The following is a 22,569-nucleotide window of genomic DNA, read 5'->3' as shown; positions in this document are numbered from 1 at the left end:
GTTCAGAACCAGAAAAAGGAAGTAATTTCCTACACAGCAGTTATTTGTGAGATTCTCTGAAGAAGGATGTTATGGATAGAAACAGTTTGTGCAGGTTGAAGGGAAAATGAAAACACCTTGAAAGATAGTTCCATTGAGGATTGTTGAAAAGATAACTGAATTAGGCTCAGCATATCCTGTGAGCAGAAAATAGAAGCTAGGAGAATATATAGGATAAATATCACATATACTTGTCCTGTTCTTTCCATTCCCTGAGCATCCATTTCTAGTTGCTGTTTCTGAGGAAAGTATTTCAGGGCTGTAGGGATTCTGTGTCTGCACTAATATGGCCTCACTTCCTCCTCCAGTTAACATCCAGTCTGGTCTGCTTCTATCCAGCTATCCTCTTAGACCAATTTAAACAGCTTTATTGAGTAAAGATTTCAGATACAGGCATCTGTTTTCAACCAATCAATGGTTTCCTTTTCCACAAAACACTAGCTTTGTCTGTCACCTATTCTCATGCCTACATATAGTGCCTTTGAGTCATGCAGGGTCAGTAGATTTGAGCTTCCTTGGTGTCCCCAAAACTGTGCTTTTGTTCATTTTGGAAAACTGGCAGAGTGATTAAATTTTCTTGTAGTTTGTTTTGGATATATCTTTCAGTCAGTTGTAGATGATCAGCAAGCCTCCAAGTAAAATATGTCTTGGTGAATAATTGGATGCAAAACATTGACAGTAGCCTTGAAAAGGAAAAGTAATGCTTTTATTCTACCTTTGATTTATTAATATAAAATACCACAGAAAAAGACTCCATGTCCATTTTCAATTTTAATATTATCAGAATTTGCTATTTTTAAAAATAAAATGTGTTGATAATGCAAGAAGAAAACAATTTCTGTTTGGAAAGCTAATAACAGATATAATTATTCCAGAAACCAAAGCATTTTAAAAAATACTTGTGTTACTATAGGTATATTAAAAAAAAATATGGATAAGTGTTATGATGACTTCATCTTTACTAACATTGTCTTTAATTTTTATGAGGTAGAAGTTCAATACAAGTGATGGATTTGAAATTTATTTGGAATTCCGCATAGGAAGTGGTAATAGAAGGTAGAGTAGAAAGAGGACCTTAATGCCAGATGAAATCACAATCAACATTGCCTGTGCAGTGGGCACAGAACACAGTGGGCCACACCTCACCTGGAAGTAGAGAAATGAAAGCTAGGTAGTAAAAGAGGAAGGAAACCCCTTTTGATTTCTCTGTGTGTGTGTGGCTGATCAATGCAAGCACAATGGCCCCTGAAATGTTGCTGCCACTTGCCCACACACAGCTGCTCCAAAGGTCACAGCTTTCCTCTGTGGTCATATGTGCCAGCCTTATGTAGTGTTTTGGGTGTCACAGAGAGACCTAAAAGGTGTGAAAGAGCTTTGTTTAGGCTACTGAATTGGGTTAAAAAGTACTGGTTTTAAGTATTATGCGTAACAGATTTGTAACTATATGAATTTTTTTAAAATTTTTTTTGTGTGTCTGAAGGAATTTCTGTATTCCCAAAAGCAAAGACTGCTAACCTGACCTGCATACAATTTGGAAGTTTTTGCAAGAATATGTGGAAGTAAATAAAATGGAGTTTTTACAGATTGGCTTAACTGTTACTCTGAGGCATGCTAATGAAGACATTTGTGCAGTCTGGTTCTTCTCACTTTTTTCTTCAGACTCCTTGTCAGTACAAGACACTGATGTAGCAAAGCCAAAAGATTCAGAAGTCTGTCTTTGACAGTTTAAACTGATTCAGAATTGAAGAAAAATAGAAGTTTTGTTTGTATATATTCAGATATGGAAAATTTTAGTCTATTGAACAATATTTCTGTATGTTCCAAGTGCTCTAGATGTGTTACATATAAAAAAAGTCACGTTGTTTTGTAACTCTTGGTTAACATCTAATAATTCTGACCTCTGGTGTTCCTTAAAATGCAGGTTATTCAATTGATTAATTTTTCTGTTGGCATAATATGTAATTACTTAGGAACAGTCTGTAAATAGAACAAGATTTGAGTATATAGGTAGAACTAGGAAAGGAATTCATGTGGAATTCAAAGATTCTGGAAAGCAAATGAGATGATGCAATGACAAGCATTACCAACCACTTAGCTGCAGATATGCACCTTGCTGTTTATTTGAAGAGATGATGACCTTGGCAGAGTTTTCAAGTCTTCAGCTTCCAGGAGATGATCAGGCCTCAATTTTTATGAACATTCATGTTGCATTTCTGTCTGGAAGGAAGTTATCTCTTCTGGAGGGTGGTTTCTGTGATACAGGCATTTCCATTTCTTTGAGGTAAGATTATAGTATCTAATTTTTCATTCTGGGATTGTTCATGGTGATCTCTTTTGACTGCTTCTTTACAAGTGACATTTTTGAGCAATGTGAGCCTATGAAACTTTACTTAAGAATATTCTTCAAGTTTGTGGTATTGTAGTTTCAGTCAGGAAAGGTGTTTTAACAGAGATGCTTGGGTTTAGGAGAAAGGAAGCTGGTGATGTGAAGCTATTAAGTGACTAACCTAAAATATGAAGTAAATGGCTCTACTGCTTGTGTCTCATATCCTGTGTAGGACAGGTATTTGCTCTTGCAAACGCTATTGCAAGTTCAGCATGTCTGGGATTTTTTAGAAAAAGTTATTGTGTTTGAAGGCTTTGCCCCAAATCAACATTTTTATAGAGTGCCAACTGTCCTTCAGACCCTGGTTTATTTATTGGAGTGTTAGCAGCTGTAAATTTTTTTTCAGCAATGAACTCCATGTTAATGTTTTTTAAAATATTTAGGTAGAAATAAATAAATTGCTACAGGATGAGGTAGTTCTTGCCTCTAAATATTTTCTTGAAATTGGATGGCTTTTGATAAAAGCCTGGTTATTGCCAAATATGATTGTGAAGTTGCTGTATCTATTAAAGGAAGAGATCATGAAGTGCAAGTGAATACATTTTGTTGCTGCTCTGTAAAACGAGCAAATGTACCTAGAATGTGTTTAAAATGGTTAAGATTATTCTGTTTTCCATCATGGACTTCCATCCCTGAGAGTGAAAGGTGTCAGACAGAAGTGTTATGGCATCAGTGGTTACTGACAATGTCTGGGAGATTAAAGTAAATGACAGTTTAATCCCTCAAAGAAGAAATTGTGCACCTGACAAAATAAACTGTTCAACTTTGCTGGAGTTCAAACATTGCTGCTACAGTGTCTTTTATTGTGGTTTGTTTTTTTCTTGAATTCAGAATGTAAGTAATCAGTGAGAAATTCTTGTCAAAAATCAACTGTTAATTCTGTCAGTGAGGCTGTGTAAGAGCATTTGCTCCTGTATTTCCAAACAGTCAACATTTCAAAGCAGAAATAAGGCAAAGTAATAAGACCTTGCAGTGGATTCACCCCCACTGTGCCCCCCTTTTTAATGAGAAGGGCCATATTATTTTTACATAGCTTTGTTTAATATGTATTTGAGAATATTCCTATCAGTTTTATAGGGATTATTTAATCATTGATTTAAGTGAGGATACAGTCATGCTCATCATGCAAGTTTGTGAGTTACTTTTCAAGTATTGACAAATTTCACTCAGTTTTATCAAGGGTGGTTTTATGCAGTCTGGATACCTCAGCACAAAAATGTCACCATCTGCATTCAACATATATTTGTTTTGTCACAAATCAGATCTAGATTTTTTAATAGTGTTTTTATGTTTTGCATAAAAGTACGTTTTATGTTATTTGATGATGAACAGTGAAAGTTAAGAATACTTTATAGGGAAGAATGGATTGAAATGCCTGGGAAAATAAGATGTGTCTGAAGTCATTAAACAAGAATTCCCTATGGTAAAATTGTATGCTGGAAATTTTTGGAGCATGGGTTCCAACAGTGAAGTTGGAGATACCCTTACACAGTCATCAGTGTTCAACATACAACGTGGACTGATAAGCAACCATTTTTATATATTGCCCAAAATACTACCTAACAGCCAGTGCAGTCTTTAAACATGCACAGCATCTTCACTTGACTTGAAACTGCTGCAGTATTGTTAAGCATAGTCAAATTACACAGTAGGAATGAATTTAACTACTGTTTCAATTCTAAAACTGATAAAACTGATTTATGGTATAAGCTCAAGAGAAATACTTGTCCAATATTTGCCTTCAGATCCTTTTTTCAGTAAATATATTTCACAGCCATACACAGATATTCAGTGAAGATCAGTCTCTCAAAATTGGCTCACCGAAATATTTGTAAGACTAAACTTTAAAACTAAATTTTATCTCAACTAGAACTGTGAATATTGAAGGATAAAATTTTGAATAGAAATAGTAACTTTAACTTCTGCTTCCAAATGTTTTGCCTAGATATACTATGTGTCAGGATCCAGATTACATAAGAGAATACATCATAGTGCTTTTTAATATCTGAAGACTGAAATGGAGGGGATTTTGTCATTAGTCATGAGTACTAAGCGTGTGCTTTCTGTGTGGTGCAGATTTTGCAGGCTGAAGTTCATATTACAGCTATGGAACCCTTCTGGTTAATGAGCAGTGACCAGATGATGGTGGAAAGCAAGGATGAGCATTTTTCTTCTTCAGTAGCAGATGCAGGATTTCTTTGATAGTATGAATAATAATAGGTATTCTTGTAATTTGATCTACTCATATTCAGCTTCCTCTGACAAAATGAAACATAGGCATACAGGTCTTGATACTATATTGGAGCAAAGTGCTGAATTTCTAACCCTAATATTTTGTCTCCAGCAATCTGTTAAATCCTGTGTGAAACTACCTTTAACTGAAGAAAAATTCCTAATATTAATATTATGGATGAAATAGTTTTTGAAGTGTCACAGGTATTGAAATTAACTTTATATTTATTTAACTTAAAAAAGAATATTATATTCTAGATAAATATTTTTCTTCTAGTAAAAGAAGGCAGGACTCAGTGTTATTGTGAAATTGAGTCATAATTTTAGTTATAGTTATATATATTATTGTCAACATTGGCTAATCATAAATGTGCATAAGTGCCTCATAAGTAGATCAGTAGATCGTCTTACACTTTTTTTTTTTGCATAGAAATGTGTAAAAAAGTGAACTGAACCTTCTCATAAGAACTTGTGAAAAGCAAAATACTACTTAATATTAAGCAGGGACCATTTTTTCTTTTGAAAACAATGATTCTTTAGATAAAACAAAATTATTTATTTTTGTAGAGCATAGTATAATACAGATAATAGAAAATAAATAAACTGCGTTAAAGGTTTATGGATCCCATGGTGTATTTGATTCAGTTTCATCATGACCAATTTGAATGTGTGGTGGACACATCCCTTTGAGAGTTTATATCCTTTCTGCTTTGGCTCATTGAGTGCACTGTTAAATTAACCTAAGAGCTTCCTGCTGCTGAACAAAGTGGTCTCCCTCTTCATTCTCGCCATGTGCTCCTGCAGTTTCTCCTAATCTGGCTCAAGAGCTGTACCAGTGTGATTCTTACCTTTCAAAAAACAACAAGAACTTTTTGCTAATGTCAGTCTCCAGACTAGAAGTATGAAAGATGTAGGAATGTGAAGGCTGGAGAAAGGATATGACCATTTTTGACAAACAGTTCACTGCTAAAACGCTTGAGCTGTATGGCAAAATTATTCTTTTTAAAACCCTGAGAAGCATGAAGTATTGACTTTACAGACTGGCTTTCAGGAAGGTGAATTCCCTGAAAACTGAAGCACGCATGTGTTTTCCATTTTCCTTCCAAATGCTCCCTTGACCATTTCAGGTCAGAGGTGCCCAACAATTCACTGTGTACCCTCAAGTCATGCTGAAGCTGCTGGGAGTGAGGCATGCCCAGGCTTCAGCAGTCTGCATTGCTCTTGAACTTTGTCATCTAACAAGTAGATTGCAAACCAGTTTTTTGGATCAAACCTAAAAGTCAGGAGTTTTAGCTATAAACATAAACCAAATACCCCCAAGATGATTTCTAGGCAGTAGGACTAATTATCCTGGAATAGCTTGCATCTGTGCTAATAGTTTCCACAAAGCAGTGGATGAATGAAAACTAAATAGTAGTTGGTTCTGTAATTTTTGAATGCCTGAAGCTCAGGAATATTTTGGGGTAGTGCTGTACTGTACTGTAGGCAGTACTTTCTTGAGGAAGATGATTTCAGCATCTTCATTGTCCCCTCTTCATTTCTCGGCCACCTCTGATGAAGGTGGGTGACACTGGCCTCTGCATGCTAACCTCCTTGTAGGGGCTCCAGCCTTCCTGGTGCCATCCACAAAGTCACCACATTGATTGTGTAGTGTGTCACCAGTCCCTATAGCTCTAATGATGCCAGGACTGTTTGTACTCAAAGGAGTACAATCAATAGAGTCTACACTACTGAGAATTTTTATTTTTTTATCAAGAGGCCTTTCTAAGCTATATCTATGCTCTTTGAAGGAGTGTGGTGGAAAGAATTGTGCAACATCACTGCCTGAATTAGTTGTTGATAATTAGTAACTTGGTGTAGAAGGCAGTGTAACTGTACAAGCAGTATGCCGTCTTGTGAGACAGGAGTTAATAATCCAGAGCATGGTACCTCGCTAGCAGTAGTGTTTCTTCACATTTCAGTGGTGAGTCAGGTAAAGATGGCTTGGGAGTCTCTGTATCAGATGTCTCTGTCCAGTACATATCTGCCCTTTCTCTCTGCTGCACAAGTGATGCATTGCTGAGGTTCTGACTGTGGCAAGAGCTCCTTTAGGAATTACTAGGAGCAATCCTTTCTCTTAGTTCCACAATAAGAAATTAAATTTATTGGTATTTCTCCAGGGACAAAAAAGTAGCTTAAAAATTCAAATTAATTTACCACAGGTAAAGAGGTAAGAGGTCTCTGGACAGCAGTGTTTGCTGCTTTTAAAGGTTTTGCAACTGTAACTTAAATTCCCTGGAAAAATGGCTAGTAGTTAATATTAAATCTGGTTTTCCTATAATTTGACATCATATCAAATATCAATATTCATAAATTTGACATTTCTAGTGGCAATGATTTTTGTTCATTCTTTCTGGGTTTGTAGTTCATGAATAATAATTTCTGTGTCTTGTAGACCATTGTGCTAAATGAGTACATGGAACTGTCTATTTCACTCAGCCTTTATGGATAGGACACCTGTTGATCTGATGGACTTCTGAACTTATAGATGAGCCTGTATTGCAAAAGAGCCATTTCATTAAATTACTGATGGCTGTGTTTCAGAAAGACCTCCATCTTGTTGCACAAAACAATGAAAATGGTGGAAGAACAAATAAAGATAGGGGAATGCTGAAATAATAAATAACTTTGACCTTTTTTTCCCCGTCTGTTGGCATCTAGTTATTTCCTTTGATCTTCCCTGCCTTAAACAAGCTAATATCTGCCAAGAGAGTGCAACTGTTACTGAATCACTAAGGTCCTATTTGTTCCGCTTGACAGATGACAATGCATTTTTGTCTTTCTACAGAAGCATAGACTTTGAAAGTTTTCTCCAGCAAGAAACCTGGGTTTTCTCCAATACTAGATTTCTTTTTTCTTCCTTGCTTTTCTTTTTCTTTTTTTTTTTTTTTGGTGTGTGGGTTTTATTTCCCATCTTGTTGTGATGGTGCACTGCTGATGATTGTGTCACCATTTTCTGTCAGGTGCTGGTTAGACAACACTGAAGTCGCGTGATTTTGCTGTTGCTCATGATTGTTCTGGCAAGAACAGAATGCTTCAACAGCTGTAGCATACGTTGATGCTTCAGTTACATTATGGATAGCTCATGGGTGTCATTTGTGATTGCTCTCTTTGTTGCTCACTGATTTTTTTGAGCAATTGTTACTAGTGCTAATTCATCAGCTCTGTACAGGTTTCTTGCATTTGTAAATGTTGAATTGGTTGATACCTTGGTCAAAAGATTTTATATGTAGAGTTTAGAAAACAGACCTGTCTTATTAAATAATGCAACTTTAAAATAGAAGCAGGAGATGCATTACCAGGTCTATTTGATTTTTGTAGAGAAATTGACACACTTGTTCTTTAAGGGTGCTGCGTTCAGTCAGTGATATATTTAAATCTGGGCTATTGAGCAAACATTCTTTGTTCTTAGTATACCTTGTACTTAGCACAATGAGAACCTAATTTCTGATGGTGATCTTAGGTGCTCCTGAGTACAAATAACAATCACAATAGAACTGAATGTTTCGCGTTGGTTTTTCGTTCAGATTCCATTGACCGTTCTTGAAGGCTTGTTAAGGCAGTTTCAAAAATTCTTCTCTGGAGTAAGTGGGATGTGTTATACCACAGAACCAGAATTATATAAAGCTTGCAAGTCATTCCCAAAAAATGAGACGTAACCTCTGCTAATTTTGAATTTCTGTGATGGTTGGAGATGATGTGTGCGTGAGGATAGACTTAGGCCTTGATCCAGAAAAGCACTTAAACTCATAATTTAGCTCATCATGATCAGTCTCCCTGGAGTCAACAACTGATTCAAATTATCATGGAAGATATATAGCACAGCCTTATTTAGGACTATATATTTAATAAAATCCTTATCAATTTAAAAAAAAAAAAAGTAAACATATCAGAAAATGCCTTATAAGGATTCATTTCAAGATCTTGTTGTGCATGTCTTTTGCTGTATCTGTTGTAGAAGAAGCCACTAATTAGCTCCAAAGTGCATCTTTTAATATAGAGGTTATATTTCTGCTATTTAAATGGAATCATGTAAGATTGTAAGATTCCCATGTAAGAGGGAACCTCTTACTGAGACTTCTTTTGTAGAAGGTCTGAATTTTTGTTAGAATTAAAAAATATTTTCTTAACTGCTGATAGAAGATTTTGAGAAGTAGACCAGAGCAGACAGTACATCTCCAGGCTACAGAGGCTTGTTGAAGCCTCTGTAGAGCATTTTTCCCTACAACATCTACCATACTTTTATCTCTAGAATATTGAATTTGCTGCTTTGCTTGGGGTCTGCACAGGACAGTTGCAGCCAGTACCTTCCATGCTAGACAGGGTAATTTTTAATGAACACTTGCTGTCTGACTGTGTTTTTCTAGATTATGGTCCAGAGGGATGGCTAATGGCAGCAATGAACCACTCAGATGTGGCTGTAGCTGTATCTGGCCTGGCAATAATAAGCCCATTTTTGACATCAAGGAGAGAATACAGAAACATGTATAGTAATACTGATTAGTTCAACAACTGATACTCCTTGTAGACTTTTCCTCTTGGACTTTAGATTTGTAAGAATAGGCCCAAAGGTAAACTGAGGCACCTTCCTTGTGTGGCACTGCAACAGTCCAGTGGCTCTGTGATAATCTCTGAGTAGATAGGGAGAACCTAAGGCATGCAAGAGGACTTGATGTGCTGATTGCAGATAATTCACAGGTACAGGTAGGCATGCTGCAGAGATTGATTGACAGTGATTAGGGGAGTAAATAAAGCAAATCCATTTACCAGAAGATGCCCAGAAAGTGAGGGACTTTTGCTACCAGTGTCTGGTAGATAAAAATGGGATGCTGAAAGCATCAAAGCTTTTCCAGGTAATTTGGGTGAAAAGTTCTCTTGGCCTCAGGGTCACAGTAAATGTAACTGCTTGAGGTGACAGGGTTAGCCTCATCACAAGGACCTTTCTCTTGGAGGATCAGCTTCTAGGGAGGAAATGGGAATGTGTAAATGTTAAAACCAAATTTAGTGTATTTGAATACCATTACTGAAGAGAGATGAGTGAAGAAACTAGGTAATGTCATAAGATTGATTTTGTACTTTCTTCTGTTTTGTGTTTAGGGGCTACTTTCTAAATACTTGGACACTCTTGTCGCTTTACTGTACAGGTACCTGTATCATATGTATGTATGGAGAAACACTGACACAGGGAACTAAAGCCACTTCAGAATGACTCTTTTGGTGGATATAGTTACCTCTACCAAAAAAGGCAGCTGCTTTTGTTTTGTGGAAGCCACAAAAGATGGCTGATAATTTATCACCAGTGTCTCAGTGAGTGTTCAAACATAGGCGTGCCATTGACTACTGAGAACAGGTGGGTCCATTGCTAAAGCAATGGGCAGCAAAGATATTTTGGATAAGGACTGGAGTAGTTTACAGAAATGCTGAGAAGATACAGTGAGGCCAGTAGAATTTTTTCCTTCCTAACTCATGAAACATGTAAGACCTTGAAATCAGGCATCTGTGGAAAAAGGGGAAATCGACCATCATCACCAAGGTAATTAATCTCATCTCAGTGTTTTGGCGCAGATCTGTGTATTAGACACATAGAATCATGGAATAAGTTGGAAGGGATATCAAGGTACCATCTAGGGTTTAGACTTGGTGCTAAAGCAGGCTTAAATCAGGCTACTCAGGGACTTGTCCAGCTGAGTCTTGAACTCAGAGTTGAGTCTCATCCTCAAAGGAGTTCCAGCATCTCTGGACAGCCTGTTCCAGTATTATATATTTTCTAATGTAAAAAATAATACTTAATATCCAGTCAGAATTTCCCATAATTTCCATTTGTGTCTGGTTGCCCCTTGGACTGTCGCCGTTTGCTGTGCACCTCCAAGAAGTGTTTGTCTCTGTATTTTCTCTGCATTTTCTACTCAGATGGTTGTAGATAGCAGTAAGGTACTACTGAGTCTTTTTTGCTTACAAGTTGAGAAGAACCTGCTACCTGAGCCTGTCCTCCTACATCTTGACCATACTGAGATGTCTGGAGCTTAGGAGGACTACAAGAATGTCATGTGGTTATGCAGAGAGGAAACTGGAAGGGCCAAAGCCCAAGCAGAGTTTTATTTGTCTGCTGCTATAAATGAGAGTAAAAGATGTTTTTTATAAATACGGCCACCCCTGGCTGGCAACTGGCCACAGGTGCTGTTCCTCAGGGATTTGTGTTGGTGCTGGTCTTGTTCAACATCTTTGTTGTTGATCTGGACAAATTGAGTGCACTTTCAGTCAGTTTGCAGCTGACACCAGGCTGGGTGGGAATGTTGGTTTGCTTAAGGATAGGAAGGCTCAGCAGAGGAATCAGGACCCGCTTTCATTTCTTTAATCTCATAAAAAAAATTTGAGAGTTTTGATTGAGAGATTCACCACATTAATTAATTAAGCAGGTGACTTATTTCTGACTGTATTTGGGAGCTCAGGCATAGGAATATTTGATCGTTTTGAAGATGCCTAACATTTAAGCTAATTGCATGACATCCAAAAAATAGTTTTTCTTGCTAGACTACTGCTAGTGGTCATGGTGGTCAGTCAGTCCCTTCAATTTTTCCCTTAATGTGGGATACTAAGCTACCATTTTGCATTTCCCAGTTCATTCTGGTTTTTACATAAAGCTAGATCTATTAGAAATATTCTTGTAGGATGACCTCTTTGTTATTAAGCATGGAATGTTGCTTAATCTTAAATCAAGCTATCTTTGCTTTTTTACCAGTGAACATCCTTGTCACAAGTAGTTAACATTTTGTGTGGGAAAGAAGAGAAATGTTCTTTTTTGCTTTTGTTGTTCTGCATCCCTGAAAATATCTACTAACTCTTTGAAACATTAGTATTTGCTAATATCTTTTGAGTTTGTCCAGAGTACTCAGGTATTTTGGCCCATTTTACATATGTAGTAAGTAATTTATTCTGTATGAGTCAGGCAGAATTATTTAGTTTTATCCTCTCCCATCTTTTAGGTACAAGAAAGTGAAAAAAAATGTACAAGCTACTTATATTACAGTATGTCTTCTACTCCTTCAGAAAAGGGTATATTTTAATATATTGTTTTTAAGGCTGGATTGAAAAGGGAGATGGTGTCCCATATTGGTTTCATGAAATGCACTCTGTACATCTGGGATTTGACATTCAGCCTTGTAACTGACACAATAATCTGCACTTAATCCCTGACTAGTACGCTGCCCCAGAAGAGTAATGAAAGGGGAAAACATTCAGTATTTATACTAGCTTGGACTCTAGCATGTCATTCATTCTTTTGGTAAATTTTGTGCCCAGTCGAGTCAGGATTAAGATCTGAAAGAGGGGAGAGCATGCTCAGCCAGGAAAGAGCTTTTAGGAATCTTAACTCTTAAAAACTTTCAGTTTTTTCAAGGGTAGAAGAAATGGCCAAAGGTGGATGGAGTTTCAGAGGAATAGCAAAAGCCAGTTCTGTGACATGGTGTTTCAGCTCCCTGCCAGATTCAAAGTTCCTGCTGCAAGCTCCTTATTTGCTGCAGCAAAAAGGTTTCTTGTTTCAAGAAAGGGTTTCTAGAAATCTTTATGGAGGGAAAAGCAGATAATTTCCTCCCAATTGGCTCAGGTACTTCCAAATTATTATCACTGATCTCATCACTGACATACAAAATTTCCAGCTGAATGGCTAAAATCTTAGATTGTTGTAAATAGATGTAAACAAAGTCTTAACATTTAAAATGTCAGAATACATAGCTGAAAAGATGTGTTGACATTCTAGCCTAATATTTCTTGTGTTTGCACAGATAATTTCAGATAATGTAATAGGTCTTCCATACAAATTACAGGTAAGATTAAAGACATATTTAAATGCTGTAAATTAATAAACATATGTGTGGAATAATTGTATTCAACAGTTCCCCATTTGCAATAAGAAGTATTTTGACCAATTTTTTTCACCTCTACTTACATTTGACATGTGAAAGCAGAACCTATCTTTTAACAGGAAAACCAGCCTAACCCAAAAACTTAGGGTTAGGTATCTTAGATCTAGACTTTTGGTGCCATGGCTAGTTCCAGTGAGTTACTTGGGAGTTAGGGGAAAAAAGAAGTATACATATTTGTATCAACTTATAAAACCAAATGTTCAAAACTTCCACTAACAGCATGAAGCACTTATCTCTCCTTAGAGCCTAAGGAATTTTTAAGCATGCCTCATTTGCCTAGTGGTATCAAGAGCTTTAATATTTTTGTATTTTTTCTTTCCCCAGAGAAGATTTATAAGGCAGTGGGGTAGATGGTGCTGTTCTCCAGCTGTCTGTCTTGAGGAGTTTCCTCACTGGACTAAAGACAACATAATTTCTCTGTAATGTTACTGTGGAATCTTGGAAAAACATAATGTTCCTCCTGTTATGTACAATAGATTCTTCTTTAATTGCAGCAGCTAAAAAAAACTTCTATCTTTATAGCTGTAGAACCAAAGCGACAAAGTTTATGGTCTTTCACTGTCAGCAGGTTTATGGAAAATTTATAGTATGTGCTCTGAGTTTACCATTTTTTGTTGCAATACTTACTAAAACCAGTGCTGAAAAATGCCTGTTATAGAATGGAGTTTTTCTGTCTTTAAATTTTCCTATGATTTTAATAGTCTTTGTGTATTAATATATTTAATTTATACCTAGAAATGTATGTATATACTTTGAGTATATACTTTTACATACTATACTTCATAGAATATTTTTGGTTTATCTCCTTTTCTCTCCTTTTCCCTCAGACTTCTGTTTTATCTTGTCCAAAATGCAAAAATATGTTCAGTGGTGGTTTTTTTTTTTTTTTTTTTTTTTTTTTTTTTTTTTTTTTTTTTTTTTTTTTTTTTTTTTTTTTTTAATTTTTTAAATTATCTTATTTTGTTACCATTCTCTGACTGCCTTTCAGGACATGTAGTCAGTAGAAAATTATTGATGTAAATGGCACTGAAAATTCTCAAACTTTCTTCCAGTTATTTGGAGAAGTTAAAATAATATCTTCTAAATTTTTTAATTATCTGTTTTCTTTTTTCTGTTTCTGAGATCACTTCACTGGTTCCACAATATTTTCCATCAGTGGAAGAAAGCTACTTTTGGGGGTTTTTAAGGCTATGCTCCAGTTTAGAAGTGTTGGACTGATGATCCAGTTGAGCCAAACTGCAGTATGCATAGTCTGCTAACTTAATCTGATCATGGTTGTCATTTGTCAACAAATTAAAAAAAAATTGGATGCAAACTATTCATCAATCAATCAAAAGAAGAATTTGCCTTTAGAAACATACCTAAATAGTTTTTAGTTGTAAATTATGCTAGTTTAACCACAGAGCAGCAGAAATGTGATTTAGTTTTATTGTATCTGCATTTTATATTTTGTTAGTGTAATCAGAGTAAATTTCCCACTCTGGAAAATCTGAGTTGAGCACTGGAACTCTGGCCTATCTATAAAAGGAAAACAGGCTGAAACTTTTAGAAGGGGAATACAGCATTTAATCAGTCACTTTCATTTATCTAAACTATTAATTTCTCATTTCCATGAGAAGTGTCATGCCTGAGTCCTCACTGTTTCATCCCAACTAATTGTCATTAAAAATCCTTCTGTATGAAGATGCAGTTTCTGCTTTGACCTTCTTTGCTAGCATGTCTGAAGTGCTCCTCAGTCACAGTGGACTGGTCCCTCCTACTTCAGTATTCATTAAATGCTGTTTTCTTTCCTTTTTGTGCAGGCATAAATCTGGATGGATCAAAGCCAAATGTTGTTATATTCCCAAACTTCAGAAATATAGCAAAACCCTAAATCTCTACCTGATCTCAAGTTAGCAAATCTTCAGATTTTGTAGAACCAGTTCCTCTCTATTTTTATATATCCATGTATCTACTGTAGTATGTGCTCAGCAACTCCAAAACAATATTAGACCTTCATTAAGGTGAAATACATAGGGCAGCTTGGCTGCAGCTGAATACACAACAGTTGGGAAATTACTAGATTTGAGAATGTAGATTTCCCCATTTTGAACACATCTGTCTAGCACTGGAAAGGAAGGTGCTGCAGCCAATTCATGTTTTTATTTACTCTCTCTTGTTACTACATGTAATTTAAAACAAAAAGCCCAGAGTGAATGAGGCAAGTCCTTCTGTATGAGATTTGCATAGTTTTAAAGGCACACATAGTGTGGGATTTAGAAAAACCAAGTCTTTGCATAACTGTTTTGCTAAACAGCACTAAATATCATTGCTAGATCCTGTACCCGTTCCCATAGTCTAATATTTCCATATTCTAGAGCATGTAAAGTCTGACATGTAATAGATCAGATTAAAGTGAGTTGTGAGGTAAGTCCTGACCTTTAAGCAAAAATACCAGGTTTTAGAAACCTTGATGTCATTTTTTCGAGAGGCTAGTCCACAGCTGGGTGCGCCTAATGCCAACTCTAAAGCAGGGTGAAGTAGCAGTGTTTGTTATTTGGAGCAAGCAGCACATTATTTACCAGTTAGGACAAGAAAGAAAACAACCCTCTAGTAACTTTTTGCATTTCATAGTTTCTTTATATCTAAAAATCCCATGTATAGTAAGCAGAATCAGAGCCTGATTTTTTTTTCAGTGTACAAAAATCAAAAATTCAGCTTCTTCATGGGATTTGACTTGACACGCCCCCTGCCTCACCCTGGCCCTTTCTTGCTCTCTTGCTTTTCTTCCACAGGAAAAGTAAGTCAGACGTTACAGGATGCTGTCACAGAGGTTCTCAGCCAATCCCTCGGATTTTGTTTGTGGCACTCACTTTTTTCCTCTCAAGTTCTGTACAAGACTGTGTGCTGCATGGATACTGCAGCTGTCTGTTGCTGAGCCCTTACAGTAGGAGGACTGAGGCTTGTGGAGAGCTGCTCCTAGGGGCCCTAATTTAAATGGTGCACAGCAGAAGTGGTGGTGGTTCAAGTTAACCCTACAGTATGTTTAATGCCGTTTACATCTGATGGAAATTTTAAATATTTGACTCCCTGGAAACACACCACCTCCCAAAAATAATTAATGAGGTTCTTAAAAATTGCATGTTAGAAGCACAGGGCACATTCAGAAGCCAACTCTTTGTTTGCTCACTTTCTGTTTTTTTTGTTTGTTTGTTTCTGACTTGGTTTTTCTGTGCTTTCTTCACTTCTGTATAGCTATTACACCGGAACATTTTATTTCATATCAGTATATTAGACAGAGCATACATATTGGATAATGCTTTAGATTCAAAGTCCGTTTTGTAGCACACTATAGAAGTGGATACTTTTTATGGCAGGTGAATTCACGTTAATTCTCAGATTATGCAGCTTAATAAGAGATGATGCCTTTTCTGTCTATTTCAAAGCACAAAATGAAATGTGTAAGGGCGACTGGCTTAAACTTGTGTCTGCCATTCATTTCAGCCCGTGCAGCCCTGCAGCCTGGCTGCTGAGAGCCGTGCTTACTTGCTGCTTTGTGAGTCTCTGCAGATGCACGGTCGCCCACTCTAAGAGAACATGCACACACTCTTTTTTCCCCTCTCACACTGTCTGGCATACTTTCAGCACAACTCTTCGAAGACTTTCTGAACTGCTGGGTATGGTTGTCTGATTATTATTTTTTTAACTGGGAACATGTTTAGTCCAGTGTTATTTAAACAAGCTTATCTCTTTGATCAAAGTCTACAATCTGAAATTTGAACAGGGTAGGGAGGGTGGCGGGGTGGGTGAGGAAATATATCAAGTACATAGTTATGCGTGTGCTGATGTCTCAGCTCCGTGCCTGCGAAGGTAAAAACATATATTGCCTCAGAATATTCTTGGAAATATAGAAAACTGGCTATTTTAGTAGAAGTTCTGAAAGCACTGTATTATTTCTAAAATAAAACTGGTTTTAGTAAACTTTTCTTGACACTTCTAGTGACCTGCATATTCAGTTTCTCAGTTTCTTGGGTTTTTTTGAAGGTTGAGCCAAATAACCATGGAGTTGTTTAAGTATAGCATAGGTTTTGCTAGTATTGAAACACACTAGCTGGAGCCCATATATTAATGAATTTAGGGTTGGCATTTCATTGAGTGAGCCACAGACCACAGCAATGAAGCCGGAGAGCTTGAAACAGTTTTTGGAGGTTTTCATTTAGCTCGCTCAGGAGAACTGGTTTGTGCGAAGTTAAAATTATATGGAATGAGATTGCAAGAAGAAGCATGCATGCCACACCTTTTCATTATGTTCTCTCTTTTCCTTTTTTTCCTTTCTAAATATAACTTTGAGAGGCACGTCAGCTTTTTTTTTAAACCGATCCTGCTTGATTATTTTAGATGATTTGATTTTTTAGTCTGATTTCAAAATTCAAGTTTGCTAGGATTTTGTTCACAAGACTGACTGTATTCAATTTATATATCATGCAATCAAATAACCATCTCCTAACTGTGGCAAAATGTGAATGTTGCTTGTTTCATCATTTTACAGCATAAAAAGAAGGAAGCATAATTTTCTAGGCTAGTCTAAAGCTTTTCCTTGCTTTTTAATGTTATTATAGTACTCTAGTAACTACAAGTTGCTGTTGCTGATGAAAGTATATTATAAATCTTCCCTTCTGCATAGGTATCATGCACACTTTAATTTTATTAGCTGGATTTATTGACTGGGGTTTGCTCCCTACACGCCCAGACACACAAACATACAGAGACACACAGGGAGACAGACACACAGACGCATACTTGCACACACACACACACACACACACATTCTGCTTTGCCCTATCTTGGTTACAGCACAGTCCTGCCCAGGGTCAGTACAATGTACACATTACATATTTCTAGCAAACACAAAAATGAATCAAACAGGAGGAGAGATAAGCACAGATAGATTGGAGCCTGCTGAGGAAATAAAAGGCAGCAATCTGACTGACCACTGGACTAGTCTTCCTGGTTGGATTTAAGTGTTCTTTCCCATTAGTTGCTGCAAAGCACTGTACCCTGAAGTGAAAAATTAAACGATCAGTAAGAATGAAGTAACATTTAGACGGACAATTCTTTGGTGTAACTCCAAAATTAATTGTTTCTGAAGTGATGTTTAAACCAACGTCGGCACAAGGCAAGGGCTCCTGGCTCGCAGCCAGCACCTTGTAATGCATATTAGCGCAGATGAGGAGTTCCTAAAAGTTAGGGAGAGGGAGGGAAGAAGAGAGAGAGAGAATGTGCGTTTTCAGTGCTCACTCTGCATTTGTTTGTATCCTCCTCCTTGCCGAGATTACAGGAATACCTGTGTAATGCTGCTTTATTATGATTTCTGCTGAGCCTCAGAATAGGTTCTGGTATTTTTTTTAGGTGGACTGCCAGCTGCCGATCTCGCTGTTGACAGTAAAAGCAGATATGTTCCTTGCTCACTGCCACTAGTACTGACCATGACCCTTCACACCAAAACCTCTGGAGTTACCCTGCTGCACCAGATTCAAGGCACTGAACTGGAGACACTGAGCAGACCTCAGCTGAAGATTCCCCTGGAAAGACCGCTCAGCGACATGTACGTGGAGACCAGCAAGACAGGAGTTTTTAACTACCCAGAAGGAGCCACCTATGATTTTGGTACTACGGCTCCCGTCTACAGCTCTACCACGCTCAGTTATGCTCCTACATCTGAATCTTTTGGGTCCAGCAGTCTGGCAGGATTTCACTCCCTGAACAGTGTCCCACCAAGCCCGGTGGTGTTCTTGCAAACGGCACCCCAGCTGTCGCCCTTCATCCATCATCACAGCCAGCAGGTACCCTATTACCTTGAAAATGATCAGGGCAGCTTTGGGATGAGGGAAGCTGCTCCTCCAGCCTTCTACAGGTAAATGCTACAGAATTCTTTCTTTCTTATTTAGGCAGATAATCTGAGAAAATTAGAATGTAGAAATCTGTTATGCCCTAATATTTGCTTTTTGTGTAAAGGAGCTTGTGATTTAACTGATTCATCGATGGTATCTAGACCATAAGAAACAGAGTAGAATAAAACAAACTGTAATTCACAGCCCACTGTGACTGTAAGCTGTAAATTTTGAAAACCCATGTAAAAAAACCCATCAGATAATGAGTATAAATATTTCCTGGGAAAACATTAAATCATAATTGATTAAAGAATGGCAAATGACCTCAGTGTTGTAATGTATTATAATACTGTCTGAAGTATACTAAAAAGACTTCCACCATCACACATTTTTCAGTGTGAGTGGTTGTTTGTTCAGCTCTTAGATGGTAGTACAAGTATTTTTCTCCTCTGTCTTCCTTTGCAGTGTGAGAAGTGGCTTACATAGGAAGTTGTTCAGGAACAATATATCCTTCCTAATCAAAGTGTTAGAGTTGACTCAGTGACAGTATTTCAGTCAGTAACCACCTTCCTGAGCTATCCAAAGAGCTGTGTGTATTAAGATGCATTTTTCATTGGAGGGTGATATATATTAACTGTAAACCTGGCATGCTGCTTTTCAAAAAATAGGTTTGTTCAGCAGGGTTTTTAATATTTTTGTCCTTCAGTAGGAGGTTGGTTCATGTTTTCTCTTTTTGGTCTGGAATAGAAAGACAAAAGTATTGTTGAAAGGGGGAAATAAATTTCCGTGGTTTAAATATTTATTGTCAGTTGTGAAAAAAATTACATATTTTCTTGAAGTAAGTGGCAGAAATTGATAAATTGTGGCTTCTAAAAAAAAAAAATTATATGTACCTTTACTCACACTGTTAACGTTTTGTGCAGTGTTTATAGCATAGATTTGCAACAGCTTATTATATTGGGCTTCAGTGAATCAAAGTGAACAGTATGATGTATTTTTTTTTCCTGAACTCTGTCATTCTCTGTTGATTTGAGAGATACAGGTGAGTTTGTTAGAAATGTAACAACTCTGAAAAAATAAAAGCAAGTAATTTTTTCCATGTTGAGGGCCAGACTCTGCTAGACTTATTTGCACAATATAACATAACAGCAACGTATGTTCTGAACTCTAACTCAGCCAGACTCAGAATCTGGTAGGAAAATCTGGTCCCAGAAAACAAAATGATTGCACTTTTTTTCAACAGATTGGGCAGTTTTGGGGAGCAGGTAGAATAAAGTCTGGTGAAATCATAGATAATGGTTATGTTAAATTGTCTAATACAGTGATCTGTAAACTGAGTTGATTCAAGCAAAATTCTTTTTAGTGCAACCAAATACAATGCTTCCTGGAAGAATGAGTGCATGTCAGAGCATAGTGATCTTGAATGATTACCAATGACTTGAAAGTTAAACTGCACTTTGTGCTCAATTAAATGACTTTTTTTGCATGAGTGTTCCGTGCAAACCTATGGTGAAAAGTGTGTAAGGAACCTTATGTATGTAAACAGTGGAGTAGTGAGTTTGTGAAGTTGAAATACATAGGCAGAAAATGTTCTACAGTCAGGTATTGTACTGCAGGAGGATTCAAACCTAAGAATCACCTAGACATAGAAGTTGCTATGGAAATAGTGTTCTTTTAATTTGTAAGCTGTGAACCAAGATGAGACCATTCAAAATAAGATTAAGGTACTTTTTAGTTTATCTGCTTGAGCAAATGTCTAAGACCAGTGCTGTATTCCCCTTATCCTGACATTTCTGATCAAGGTTGTGTGCCACCCTTGGGGATATGTATTAGCCATTTGAAATTGCTGAGGCTTAATGCAGCTGTAATTAGGTAAATTTATGATCTTGGATATGCCAGAAGGTTTATCTGCATACAGTGTTATACAAATGATTTAATGGCCCCTTCCAGCCATAACTCTGTGGAATGCATCTTATGTGGTAATAAGAAATGTGTTTCAAAGTGCTTGCTATGATTATCTTTTGTTAACAGGCATGGTACTGTTCAAATTAAATTAATAAAAAAACTTTGCTTTTTGTTGCTTTTCAGTTTTGTGAGATCGTATTTACAAAGTTTTCACCCTCACAACATTAAACATTAGGTCTTTTTGTGTTTTGGCATGAGCCCAGTCACCAGTAGTCTGTCAAAAATAATTTGAATATGTGTTCCCTGCCTAGGAAATATTTAAATGTCTAGCCATTGGGTTTAAGAATAAGTACTTTTAAAAACTTCCAATTTGCTTTATTTATTTGGCTAGTCTCATTGTCTTCACTTGGGTTATGGGAGAAAAGAAAGCATAGGGCAGTGTAATCTGGCAATGACTAGATTGATGCTGGAGATTGAAAGATGTCTAACTATCAAAATAGAGAGTTTCTGGAAGAGGCTACTAGTAGGAGTGGTAAAGGCAAAAAATCTTAAAACAGAAGCCCTAAAAAAAGCTATAATGAATCATGATTAGTTTGTGATATGGCTGCCTGCTTCTATGAAAAGTTATGTAACTTAGACCCAGTAAGACTCCTCTGCAATTCTCATTTACCTTTCTGTATAACTCAATTATGCTATTTGGCTTTTAGGGCAGAAATATTTGCATTGTATCACCCTACTCTACTCTGAATTTGACATGCAAGTGCTGCCTTCAGCGGTACATTCAGTGATATCTGGGACAATAAATAAACATTACAGGTTGGAGCCGAGATGATATTCCGTACGATACTTGGACAAAATGTTAAAAATCTTCAGTCACAAAACAAAAAAATTACTCTGTGTGATAAGGAAAACTTTTAAAGTCTTTTGATTTTGTTAGTAAGTGTTCAAAATCATGCTGCCTATAGATGGATATGTATTAATAGGTGTATAGCTATATGTCTGCTAATTCTGAAGTTATATTTTGTCTTTCAAATAGTGACTCTTTTCCCAAAAGAGTTAGTTCCTTGTTGTGAGATAATGCTAGGCTTCTGTATCTAGCTGAAGAACATAATGATACATGAAAATAATGATTTTTAATGAATGAAATAAATATATTAATGTCCCTTCTGGTATTTCTAAATCATGAGGCATCAGAATGTGTCAAGTGGAGAAAAAAGGGCTTAAATAACTCAAACTGTGCTGTCTATACACAGACCTCTTTTATGTCTGATCTTGTGGCTGTTTTTATAGGTAGCCAAAATAAAATAGCTTTTTGTTATCCAACAATGTCAAATCTAATTTTTTAAAAATTTTATTGATAATTTTTAGTAGTGGGTTTTTTATTATTAAATGCTTACTAGTGGTCAGTGATAATTATTACAGGAAATCTTGTACTCATGACTATTACAGTAAATTAACGGAAATGTTTCTTTTGTTCTTAACTATTGAATTTGAGTTCAGGTAATTTCTGCTTATTTCCTCTCACTTTTCAGCAAGTTTTGATCCACTGAGGGAAAAATCAAGGCTTTCAGTAGCTAATTTACCTCAGTAGATTCCTACAAGCAACAGCAGAACATCCCTTTTGCTCTGCCAGTGTGTGATATTCTTGTGTCATCACACTGAGTCTGTACTCCTCAGATCCGAAGTAAAATCATGCATATACTTAGGACCCTTTGTAGCCTGTGTTTGGTGCTGGTTCCAAATTCAGCCAAAAAAAAAAAAAAAAGACTGCACTTCCAGTTCCCTGATGAGAAAGCTGTCTGTCAGTCTGTAGTGAGGGTAGTGAGGGACAGAGGCTGCGCAAATCAGTGTACAAAGAGAATAAGAGATTAATTGCTCTCTCATTCTTAGTGGCTAGTTTGTATCTTCTAATACTTCAGGCTCCATGTTTATGTTAATGTAATAAAGTATTTGTTTAACATTAGCCACAATTATCATACTGCAATTGAGTCTGATGTTCTAATCAATATGATCACAGCTTTAATTTTAATGCTTGCTGAAATTGAGAAAGATTACAAATGTTGATTGATCCCTCTTCTCTTGTAATTCGTAAATCCACCTGTCCAAAAGAATAGTTACGCAAACAAATACATAAACTTTGTTAACCTTGTCTGATTCATTATGAATTTTTCTAGCT

At 36.6% G+C, this 22,569-nt stretch overlaps 1 protein-coding gene across 1 annotated transcript in view; it reads left to right on the top strand.

Annotated features, from left to right (window-relative positions):
* ESR1 (estrogen receptor 1) overlaps positions 1–22,569 on the top strand; it is a 159,776-nt gene that overhangs the window by 32,854 nt on the left and 104,353 nt on the right. The window contains 1 exon segment of the mRNA XM_039707365.1: positions 18,007–18,511. Within this exon segment, the coding sequence (XP_039563299.1) occupies positions 18,084–18,511 (428 nt within the window). The 5' untranslated portion in view covers positions 18,007–18,083.

Source organism: Passer montanus, unplaced genomic scaffold (genome assembly GCF_014805655.1).
Source record: "Passer montanus isolate IOZ18808 unplaced genomic scaffold, ASM1480565v1 scaffold2, whole genome shotgun sequence".
Lineage (NCBI taxonomy): Eukaryota > Metazoa > Chordata > Aves > Passeriformes > Passeridae > Passer > Passer montanus.
This window is presented reverse-complemented; position numbering and strand designations above follow the sequence as displayed.